This window comes from Urocampus carinirostris, chromosome 9 (genome assembly GCF_059441175.1).
Source record: "Urocampus carinirostris isolate Australia breed hairy pipefish chromosome 9, RoL_Ucar_1.0, whole genome shotgun sequence".
NCBI lineage: Eukaryota > Metazoa > Chordata > Actinopteri > Syngnathiformes > Syngnathidae > Urocampus > Urocampus carinirostris.
The window spans coordinates 2954567-2967143 of record NC_142357.1 but is presented as its reverse complement, the minus strand read 5'-3'; the positions used below and the strand labels follow the sequence as shown (position 1 = coordinate 2967143).

General features: G+C 40.6%; 1 protein-coding gene across 1 annotated transcript; it reads right to left on the bottom strand.

Annotated features, from left to right (window-relative positions):
- Positions 1-5910: 5910 nt before the first annotated feature.
- On the bottom strand, positions 5911-10150 carry slitrk2 (SLIT and NTRK-like family, member 2). Its single transcript, XM_088344188.1, has one exon. The coding sequence runs from the start codon at positions 9350-9352 to the stop codon at positions 6716-6718; it is 2637 nt and encodes an 878-aa protein (XP_088200314.1). The 5' UTR covers positions 9353-10150; the 3' UTR covers positions 5911-6715.
- Between the last annotated feature and the right edge of the window lie 2427 nt (positions 10151-12577).

Below are 12577 nucleotides of genomic sequence, written 5' to 3'. Positions count from 1 at the left end.
CCTTGGTCTGCCCCCCACGCGCAGGACCTAAAACGGCTTGGCCGTCAGGTTGCCGTGCAGCAGCAGATGCATTTCAGAACCTCGGACAGCTACACCATGGGCAGCACATATCTAGCGGGGTGGATAAAACCACAGGGGGAAAAAGTCACAAGAGGCACCGGGCAGTGGGTGTGGGGCTCCCTGGGGCTTAAAAGACGAAAAGCAGGATCACAACTGATGGCCATTGATGGAATAGAAATACCTCTTGCAGGATAACTGGTCGCCCGTTTCACATTCTACAACAGCTGCCGCAGGACAAAGACTAGGAACCTTCCCGTGGTGTCCTGCGAAGGACTCTCCCCCGGGGGAGCCTTACGAATCCAACTCAATCCACTCAGACTCGCTCTTTCTATCTTTCTTGGTCCTCTCTCCTTCTTTGTCTCTCCTTTTCTCTCTTCCCCCTTTTCACTTTTGTCTCTCATTTTCTCTATCCCTCTCTTTCCTACTCTCTCCCCACCTCTCTAACTCTCTTTTCCCCTTTTTTTGCATTTTACTCTGTCTGTCTGTCTTTCTATCTGTCCCTCTCTTTCTCTCTTCTACTCTCCTCTCTCTGTTCTTCTTAGGGCGGGCGACATCAAGAGCAACCCTGGCCCCCAGTCCAAATGCCAGTGGTGCTTTCAAACAATTCGCTGCGACCACACCCCAATCACCTGTACTACCTGCCCACGGGGCTTCCATAAATCATGCACCGGCCTGTCCGAATGTACTAAGGACTTCAGAGGCTTCGTATGCTTGGTTTGCTTGGGTCACACCCCGTCAGGCCTGGCGGCACAGGACAGTCGCAGCCCCCTCTCCTTCAGAGAACTACCGAGCCTCCCACGAGCGGGTCTAGCGCTACTAAGGATTACCTTAGGCGCCTTGAGTGTCTCAACAACAACAACAACAACAGCTGCAATAAAATCAACCACGCCGGCTTGCTTCTTGCAGATGCACAACATTCAAACACCCTCATGTAGAGGTTCCATTTTATGGCATATGCTTTACAAAAAATCCTTAGTGTTGCATTTCATGGCTCTTTTGAAGCAGAATCCATTCCTGCTCTTCTTGGCCACAGGACATTGTTTGGGGGTATTTTTTTTGTATGTGTCAGCACTCTTCCCACGACAAAGATCCACACTATAAAAAATGTGTCTTATTGACAGATATGTTTTACTTTTTTTAACTTAACTTATATATTAAAGGCTTATACATTAACCTTAAAATGCTATAACTTGTTTTACTAGTAATAATTAAATCTGAACTGCACAGCATTAACGCATTCACTCCTACTGATGGTTAAAGATTCACACGTAAAAAAAAATAAAAAATAGAAATCAGTCATACTCCATTTGCTGATTTTTTTTTTATTTTTATTTATTTAATATTTGAACTTGTCATAATATCAAGCATGCGCCAAAATACATCTTGCTCAATTAGCAGATAACTGTGCTACTTTTTGCAGATATTTTTTTTAACAAAACATAAATTATTATAAGGAAAGCAAGTTAAATTGTCTGATACATCAGATGTCATATATAAACTGCTCAGTAAATAACTCTTTAAAATAGATCAAATCAATCGGTTATGTTCCAAAATTTCATACATTTAGTATAGTAAGGAGGCTTAAAGATGTGTACTAAAAAATAAACTATGTTCTTAAAAATAGCTACTTTGTGTTTTATTAAAATGTATTTTATAATTTTGATACATTTAAAATGTTATATATTTTGTATGATATCTAAGAAATATTTCTTAAATATTCATATCTGTTTTTGCAGTGATGATCTATGATGTCAATAGCCATGAACAAGACTGAATGAGTTAAGTACAGACATGACTTGGTTTTACGCACAGATAAACAGTAGTAGGTGCAAAAGCTCCTGCCCAAAATGCCTTTTTATTGTTATTATTATAACCCTTGTGCAGATTGTCTTGGTGATGGTAATTTTACATAAAAGAAAAGTATTGGGAGAACTATAACTCAAATTATCAGTGCTGTGGGAAAGGTTCTGATATTGTAAAATGGCATCATGCTGTCTTTTCTAAACTATTGCAGCTGAGAGAAAAAAAAAATGTCTCAGACAAACCATGGAAAATCAACAATTTTGGTATCATAGACCTCAATTGTAATTTATAATTTTTGATCAGTTGTAAACCTGACTTGTAAAGTTTTGATACAGTTGCTTGGCTAGTTTTACTAATACAAATAAAATTGCTTTAAACAGGTGCTTCAAACACGAGTGGGTGGTTAGCACGCAGCCACACGGTGCAGAGGTTAAGGGTTCAAGTCCAGCTATCGCAACATCCTCGTGTGGAGTTTGCATGTTCACCCCGTGCCTGTCTGGGTTTCCTCCGGGCACTCCGGTTTCCTCCCAAATTCCCATAACCATGCATGTCAGGTTAATTGGCTGGTCCAATTTCTTCCTAGGTGTGAATGAGCGGTTGAGTTGTCTGTCCCTGTGTGCCCTGAGACTGGGTGGCAACCAGTTCAGGGTGTCCACTGCCCACAGCCCAAAGATGACTTGGATGGGCTCCAGCACCCCCTGTGACCCTGCTGAGGAAAAGCGGTGCAGATAATGGAACGATGGATGGAAGGTGCTGAAATAACTCACGACCCAGGAGCCAATTGTAAGGACCCTACCTTAATTTGTGTTTTTGTTGATTAATATGTACAATTGCGGTGAGTTTGATAAGGATGCTCCCTCCACGGAGGGGATCGTCACCACTTTTGAACTGAAGCTTAAAAAAAAGTGGATGCACCTTGCACTTCAAGTGTGTTTCTGCCTTTGAGCCAGGTATGTTAATTATGTTTTATCTGCTTAAGCTGGGTTATAAAACGCAACTTGGCTGTATTTACTCATCTCGTGCTGTCATTCATCACAGAAGTCAAATGTTATAATAAATTATATGGAAAGAAGCCATGTTCAGAACAATTTGTGTTCAGAAAATTAAAGGTTAAGGACACACATAATAATATGATTTATAATAATTAGAATCTACTCGCATATGTAGTTTCAATTTTTCTTGCGTGCTGTGTTTTCATTTTTGGGTTAATGATTTTTTTAACAATTCGTATATGGTTTTATTTTTAGAGCTTATTTTGTGTAAAAATGCAGGAAACTTTACCCAGTCCCCAGCTGTGGCGTCCCCAATTTATAGTTTCGACAGTGCTTGTTCTCAGCCAATCAGAATGTGAGGCAGACGACAGCTCGTGGCTGTCGGTTTGGGTCGGCTATCTTTGAATCACAGATAATGCAAATTTGATCCACAGGCTAGTTCAGTGTTTTGTATTGAAATGATTGGACGATGCGGTATCCAGAACGATTGGGTGATAGGGGTGAGGTTCATCCCTTTTCCTCAGCCAAAAACTAGTTTGGAGAAATGTTTGAAATAGGGAAAAGCATGCGGGCGGTCACAATCAACTCAACGTGGAGATGATTGATGGGAACTGGAACAAAGTTATTTGTTTTTCAGTAAAAGTTTTTTTTTTTTATCATTTATTTGAAGTTTACACTGCTTTTGGTTCGGTTAGTTGTCAGTAAGAAAATATGGCCATTGTTTTTGTCTGATGTGGCGTACGTTGGTCGCTTAGTAGTCGGAGATTGTTGCATACATTAAATCCTAGTATTTAATATTTAACGTGTATAAATAATAATATATCATTTGTTCAAAATTAATGAATACATTTATTGTATGTGTTTTGTAGTAATAGATATGTACAGAAACCAATGTAGTCTACATTTACATTTACTGTTTGTAAGTTACTGCGGATGCTTTACTTGTACTTTCTATACCACTGCACTCATTAGCATGTTACAAAGACAAACACAAGCATGGTGTTTTGTTATTAAAGTAAACATAGAAAATTATGGGATGAATAGAATGTGCAATCTGTGATCCAGTATATAAATCTATGGAACATGTGATGTAATTTCCATATGTTCTTTGCCAGGGACTCGTAACCAATGGAAATTACACCACTTGTTTCAGATATTTGATATACAGGATTACTCATTGCGCATCCTCTATATACCATTATTACTCGCAAATCTTAATATTTCTCTAGGCTTCTAGGCTTCTGATTTCCTAATAGATTGTCAATCTGGAACAAATAAGCCCAGAAAATAAATGACTTTTTGTTGCTAATAATTCATTTTGGCATGGATGGGACGGCTGTGTCCTGTTACGTACAATTCCCATCCATCCATCCATCCATTATCTGCACCGCTTATCCTCAGTATGGTCGCAGGGGTGCTGGAGCCCATCTCAGCTATGTACAGTTCCTTGTCGAACTAATTCACCATGTACCATTATTAAAACTGATAACATGAAGTTTGTAATGTAATTGAAACGTCCAAAGTCTGTGAATGGATAAAATAACGTTCTCACCTGACGTATTTATGCCGATTGGAGGGCATTCTACAGAACATTACTGCAAGTATCAGATATGTATGACCACGCCCAAAAAGGCATGATCTGGTCAAGCATCCCTGGCCCATATATAAAGAGGAGCTGATAGATAGCTCACATTCTTTTCTACTGCCTCACATGACGGCCACATGGTGCCTGCACTGCAGCCTTGAGTTTAACATGTGGGTCATACGTTGCAATAATCTGGAGCACAAGACCAAATCTTTCTGCCACACCAAGTAAGAGGACGGTTCCAGATTGAACCCCATGTTTACTTGTTCTTGGTAATGAGCATTTTTTTCGGTACAAAGGAATCTCCCCATATCGACTAGCCTTATAGCTTTTTGTGCTAGTAACTTTCAGCGGTCGAAAACTCCCATAATTTTAACTGTGATGATATTAATGGTTTGCTTAGGTTCTAGGATTATACATAAGTTAATTTTTTTTAAATATGATCCAATTGTGTTTAAATTATATTTGTACTGCTGACTACATTTTAAATATATTGATGAATGTATTAAAGTGGTCTTGATGATATTCTTATACCGTATTTGTATTTTTGTTTCACTCTCTTGAAACAGTTCTTCATAGTTTTTTTGAACTGTTAAAGATTTTTACATTGTATTGTTTACACAGTTTGACCTTACTTTCAAAATATTGTTAATTGGAAGGTATAATGGTAATGTTAAATTTGTTATACTGTATTTTTATTATAATTTTATTGCTGCTTTTTTGTTTGGCTCGCTTGTCTTTTGTTCTGAAATAGTAATGAAATATTTCTATTCATTTTTTACTGTTAAATGTTGCTGTAGTTATTTAATAAACATGCAACATTTTAAGTGCCTAAAATCTTTATACTGTGTTTACTGTAATTGCAAACTAACTCAAGGGGGAGGGGTTCAATTATTTAATAAGCATAACATTTACAAGCATAATGTATCAGTGTTGCATCAGCAATGCTACCCTGTATTTACATCGTATGTACCAAAATTCCCAGTATTGTCCATTCATATTTCGGATCCCTGGCTTTGAATATGTGTGCATATTTAAAATGATTATGTTACGTTTTTGTAAACATATTGGCCACTGCCTTCACTTTTCTATATTAACCCGCACTGCATTTTTTCTTTGAGTTATGATGAGCTTTGTTCTGTGCAACATTCAATAAGAAGAAGAAGGTGAAAGCACAGATTTCCTTTAACTTTGGATAAATTGTCATCTTATTTCACTGGAGAGAATGAAGAGCAGGAGCTTTAGGCAAGCTCTATTTTCCATGTCTCTGTCTCCCACCACACACACACACACACACACACACACACACACACACACACACACACACAAACACACACATAAACAGACCTGCACTGCACTCACAGAGACACATGCATGCACCACGCATACCCTCATTAGAGCAACTCACAGCACGTGCTGCATCCAAAAATAATCATGCAGTTAGAAACAAAATGCACTTCAAGCTCAGGATCTTGACAAAGTGTCTCAGTGTAAAATTTAATGGCGCAAACATCCCAACTCTATATGCCCCATATAGCATCCAAGGTTTGTTGAAAAGTTGCCAAAGACAATATGGAATCACAGATGTCCTCGTCAAAAGATATAGAGAATGTTACACCCATTTTGAGAACATTTAACTTCCTTTTTTTAACTGACAAATATATTTTTTTCCAAAATTTACATAAAGATTTGATTACTTAAAATACACTTTCCAGTTAAAATCAGTCTGCAGAGAGAATTAATGACCAAAAAACAGAGTGCAAAGGCACTTCATGGAGTCAATGTCGTGACAGTTTTGCCCAGTACATTTCAATCAGTTATTCTGATAGTTTAATGCTCACTGGTTGTATGTGCAGTCTATGTATGTATGTACAGGAATGTCTTTATGTGGCTTTCCCTCATCCTGTCCCATTTTCTTTGTCTCAGGAAAAATATGTTTCAATTTCTGAAAAACATTGCACAGGGGCATTTTTTACATACTCTTGCCTCCACCCAGTACTTGAATTTTTCTCTAATGAAACAGCTCTAGATGGAATAATTTGTCATTTCTAGGAAGAAAAACATAGGCATTACAATATACCTATTATAATAATTTTATACATACCATAAAGAAAATAAAAGATTCAGTCAATAATCCTAGCTTCAACACAGACATAGGGTAGCCATATAGTGGGCTATTTAAACAGTTAGTGATTGCCAATTTGGAATATTCATGAATCCAAAAATCCCCAGGAGCATAGAGGAATGGAGGTTGGGGGGAAATTAGATCCTCGTCTTACAGCTGGCTTATTGCCGTCTGTTTCTCCAAGACTTCCAGATAGTCCGGTTCCTTTTTAAGCTTCCCGTGAAGAAGAAACTGGTGCTCGCTGCTTTTAGAAGGGAGCTCCACCCCAAAGCACTTCCTTGGGGTTCCGTACGCTGCAGATTTGTTTGACCGGTCTGGATTGGCGTGGTGACGCGGAGCCGTGGTGGCCTCATATGGTGGAACGATGCAAGGTCTCTTGGGTAAAGTGCAGAAATTGTAACTGAAAGGAGAGGTGCCAGTAGCCATAGGAAGCTCTTTGCTGGGCCTCTCGCCGATGTTTTGATATAGCATCTCTGATATTGATTTACCTTTAAAATCCACCGCACTGATGGTGTAAGCTCCCGGGCTGTGGGTGAGCAGATCATCTTTCTTCACAGAAAGCGGGCCAAAGCTGAGCTCCTTGAGGTTTCGATAATACGCCACCTGCTCGCCATCTTTCTGTATGTAAATTGGGTTCTGGCACATAGAGTCCACTGGTGGGGGGATGTAATTATAGATGTGACTATCAGAATTTTTATCACGGGTTGGTTCAGGATTGTATGAGCCGTACTGCACTTGGAACGAGTTAAGGTCGATATTGTTTGAGCCAGTGGGGACGTGTTCCACCCCTTTGCGTCGTTTTAGAACAAAAACAAAGAGTCCTGCTCCAAAGCAAACTGACAGAATAAATACGATAAGAAGCCCGAGAATTAACACTGAAAGTGGGACTTCTGGATGTAGCTCAGGGGTTTGGATTCGGGACTCAGTGGGGCTGACAGAGCTGAGAAAATAGGAGGGTGAGGGGGATGGTGACTCTGTATTAGGACTCACTAACGTAGGGACTTTGGTTGGGGGTGTATATTGAGGTGGGGGCTCTTGGTTTGGCTCAGGACAGATGGCCTCGTTGCGCAGTGAACGCAGCAGGCGACCAGCGTGCTTGGAGGGTGAATCACAAGTGATTTCATTAACCACCACACTGGTGCTGGACAGCTCCATCCAGTTTTTGAGGGCCACAATGTGACAGGTACAGTCCCAAGGGTTCTCCTGCAGGTCAATCTGGATGAACGCAGACAACTGATCCAGAACGCCCTTGACGGGTAGGTAGGAGAAATGATTATTCCGTAAATTAAGCCTTGTGAGCATGGTGCCCCCGAAAACGTTGTCAGGTAAAGATCGCAGCAAGTTATTGTTAAGGAAAAGAAGCTGAAGATTATGCAAAGCGTTGAACGTCTGTGGTAGGATGTCTTTGATGACATTGTATTCCAAATAGAGATACTGGAGCGACTGCAGGCCAGCAAAGAATGATTGTGAAAGTGACTCAATGTAATTGCCATTCAGGTAGAGTCTCCTCAGATTTGTCAGGTTCTCAAAAGCACCTTCCTGAATCACAGCGATTCGGTTGTTTCCTAAATGAAGTAGCTCCAGAAGACTGTACTCCGTTAGATCAGTTCTGTAGATCACTTGAAGATAATTACCGGTCAGGTGCAGTTTCTTTGGGTAAGAAGGCTTAGGGTTCAACTCGCTGATGTTATGCAACTTCCGCTCTTGACAGTTGATGTTAAGCCCACTGTCTGGGTTTTGTGACGTGCACACGCACACACTAGGGCACAAAATTGGCACAGGGGAGCGCGTCTGGTAAACCATTATAGGCCCAAACACATGTTTGTCCTTGTGGCGAGGGGTGGGCCTGTACCGCATTTTCGGTGGCCGCGAAGCTTTAGGCATGCGGGTAGGGGAGATCATGCCTGGGAGGTAGGTTGCAGGCAACACCCCTTGAAAGTGGGGGTCTGATGCAGGGTGGGCACGCTCCCCGGCATTTCTGCGTGGGCACAAATCCTGCTTGATTAGCTGAGTGATGTCTTTTCCGTGAAGTCTGAATGGCGTCTCGCACACAATGTCCCCCACAAAGACAGAAATAGTGTCCAACCAGGATTTGAGAGGGATCAGATCACAGGTGCAATTCCACGGGTTTTCTTCCAGTTGTATTTCCATAATCCCACCGATGTGCTCCAACACCCCTGCAAATGGCAACATCTTCAGTCTGTTACCGCGTAAATCCAAATGGGTGAGGAGCACAAAGCGGAAAATGTTTTGAGGCAAAGACAAGAGTAGGTTGTCATTGAGGATCAACACTTTTAGCTTGTTTAGTTTACTGAAAGCGCCAGGTTCAATGGTGCTGATGTAATTATAATCTGCCTGTAAATACTCCATACTCTCCAATCCTGCAAACGTGTCGTCTTTTATCCCCTCCAGGTTGTTGTTGTTCAAGTGCAGCCTCTTCAAGAAACGCAGCCCCTGAAAAGCGTTGCTCCCGATCTCCTGTAATCCGTTATTCCCCAAATGTAGCGAGGTGACATTACCGTAATTGAGAAATTCATTTGCGCTAATGCGTGACAGAAAGTTGCCATTTAGAAAAAGCTGAGATATCTTATTAGGGGGAGCCTGAAACTGACTGACGGTTGTGAATCCTTTATTCTCGCAGTTAATATTCAAAATGTTCTCTCTCTCCTCACAGTCGCAACGAATCTTGCAGATGTCTTTGGAAGCTGAAGTTTTGCGGCTCTCCGTCTCTGATGGCGACAGGCTGGTGACCGTGAGGACGCTCAGAAAGAGGACGCCGCTCAGCATTTTTACGGCAAAAAGTGCTTGTTAATACATGGATGCGGCATGCATTTTGAGCGTCGGAGCGGGATCAGAAAGTCTGGGAAAGACTTGACATATTTCAGAAATGATTCATATCACAGGTCCAAGCCAACAAAAATCAAGATCACTAAGCATATTTCAGACTAAGCTGAGATCTTGAGCTAAAAAAAAACATTGACTGACCTCCACTTTGGAATCGGGGAAGATTCCAAAATTCCTTAGCACAAAACTAGGGCGGTAATCCTGCTTAAGAAAACCAAGTGGATCCTGCGTGGACGATTGACTTGGAACATTCTTGGAAGAATAGAATCATTGCAAGAAAAATCCAGTCACCGCCTCCCCCTTTTTTTCTTCTTTCTCGATCAGGGTGACCACATTTTCGGTGGCGAGCGCCTCACCACCAACTGCAGTAAATGTTGAGACGGTGACACATATGGTCATATGCTCCCACCCTCTCTGCATATCACACCTCCTCCCCCAAGAAAGCATTTCAGTCATTTCAGTCTGTAAAAGCCATCTTTACAAGTCCGGGGGAAAATTGAATGTGCAGTTGCTGCACGGTGACGCACGACTGCAAGCCCTTTTCACTCTTGAAAAACAAAAGAGGGGGAAAAAAAAGGAATTCTTGGGAATTGGTTCAGCAGGCAGCGGCAGTTGAGAGCCCGAGGGAGAGAGTCTAGGGAGATCTATTTTCCTCAGGATGAAGCTTAAGCCTATGCTCCCGGTCTTCTTGCTGCTTTTCACACAATAAGTGTCTGCTGCTGCTACTGCTGACGGTCTCTGTGCGTGTATGTGTGTGTGTGTGTGTGTCTGTGTGCCTAGGAGAGAGAGAAACAAAGGGAGAGAGCCAGTGAAAGAAAAATTACAAATACACCAAATGACGCAAAACTATGGTCAGTCATCGAGAAAGTCTGACACATTCTTTAGATTATCTTTCACCACGCCAAACTACCCAATCTCTCTCTCTCTCTCTCTTTTTCTCACACACACAAAAGGACCGTATTTTCCGCACTTTAAGGCGCACTGGCTTCTAGGGCATTCCCCTAAGATCCTGCACAGAGTCTCTGCTCAGAAAATGCTGCCCCTCGAGATAAAATATGCAACCAAAAATGGAAGTTTTAAAATCTAGACTTAAGACAAACTGCTATAGCTTATGATTCATGCCAAACTCAAACTTTTCTTTTTTTGTCCTGTCTGGCTGCCTATTTGATGATGAAATGAGGGAAAAGGACCTATCAGGCTGAGTTAGCGTACCAGCGCCTTGCCCTGAAGCATGTCATCATCTGCATCTACCAGCTGGCTGAGATGGGAAGCTGCATCGTTGCTGTCATGGACTCTCTGGACCATGTTACATATTACCTATACATACATTTTTATTATTGATCTTCACTATGTTTTATGTATTGTGACTTCATGCAACTTCTATTGAAAGAGGGATTACCACTTCTGTGGCACCTATAATTTAAGACAAAATTCAACAAAACCACCAAATCCACTCTCAAGATAAAAGCTATTTCATCACTACATTTTATTTTACCGTGTAATATAAAAAAATCTATGAAGCAATGCCAGAGCCTGTGCCCCATATAAATATAAATTTACCACTTAAAAAGTATCTCCCTTCCACAGTTAATTTAGAGCGTTTAGGCTAATTTTGACAAAATACCAGTCCTAAATATTTGTTTAAAAACAAGGTGCAACCAAAGTTGTTTGGGAAAAATGTCACAAAATACTGCAAACAAGGAAACCATTCATTTACCTTCAGTGCAGATGGCCCTGGGCGTGGAAAAGGAGTGTGCATCTCGATTGTACCGCTCACCCAAGAAAACTGCCTTAGGTATTTTGCCAGCAGTTCTGTTAAAGTTTGTTATGTGGCTTTTCATCATCAATGGACAATGAACCTCTCCTTTTTAATGAGCTTCTAAATAAAGGATTTTTTTTAGTGATTTACAGCCCAAATTAGACCTTTTGGTGTGACACCCTGACTGGAAAATTTAGTTAAAATTGTGTCCTATATAGACTGAACCGAACCCGGTGCTTAGTCAGGATTTTTTGAGCTTCACACGTGAAACAAATGGGCTCTGTAGATAAAAAAAATACATTGCGTAATTGCATAAGTTCCATTTTATCTCTGAGCCTTATATACTCATGAAGAGAGCCATAAATGGTTCCTCACCCCCGCCCTAAAAGATGCAGACAAAACATGAAAAGCCATTTGGTCTCATCCCATCATCACACTATGTTATTATATGACAGTAGTGTTTATTATTTGGCTTGGCCGCAAACATATTGTCAGACATTAAACCCGTCCGTGGTATAGCCGATTTTCAAATAATTTACAAAGCGCAAAAAAATTCTGAACTGAATGACGATAAGGGCAATGCGGAAAATAGTTTGATAATTCTGAATGAATGAAGAGAACAGCATTGTAAGCAGTAATTTGGTTATCCTCAAAAATATCAATAAACTGTATTTTAATGAGGTCACGGCTGTATTTAAACATAATTGGATCAACCAAAAGTGTATTTGTTGTCTGATCTCATTGTGTGTAGCATAATAAGCAAGGCACTAATTGCAGCATAATTCATTCACTGAAGAAATGTCCTTTTAGTTTTATGTTCCTAGTTATTGGTTTCCCAAAGTCTTAACTTATCTTTGAATTTTAATTTTCTATAAAACACAACAAGTGAGTCAATTTATTAACTGTCAAGTGGTTAAAAATGTCACAATCCTACCAAGAGTGTTTCTTTCAAACTACAACCCAAGATGTTAAATGTGTCTCATACATACTTAGCTTAAACCAGTGCTTTTCAATTATTTTCTGGTACACCACCTTAGAAAGAAGAAAACCTCTCGCAGACTGGAATGAGTTACAACCCCCAAATCACATAGCTATATAGTGCCCATTTAGAACAAAATTAAATGGAATGTATGCTGATTGTTAACATATCAAATGCACAATTAAATCAAAAACTGCCATCCTGATGGTGCAAGAAAATGTACAAGATAAAATGGATGGTATGTTATCTATCTTTATTATCATCACTAGGATCCTGGGGGCGCTGGACCCTATCCCAGCTATCGTTGGGCAATGGGTAGAGGACATCCTGAAACAGTAGCCAGCCAGTCTCAGGGAACACTAAGACAAGACAACCATGCACACGCTCATTCACACCAAGGGACAATTTGTAGTCGCCAATTGACCTGCCA

What these genes read in the sequence shown, in the direction of transcription:
- slitrk2 (XM_088344188.1), bottom strand. Translation starts at nt 9,352, where the DNA reads ATGCTGAGCGGCGTCCTCTTTCTGAGCGTCCTCACGGTCACCAGCCTG.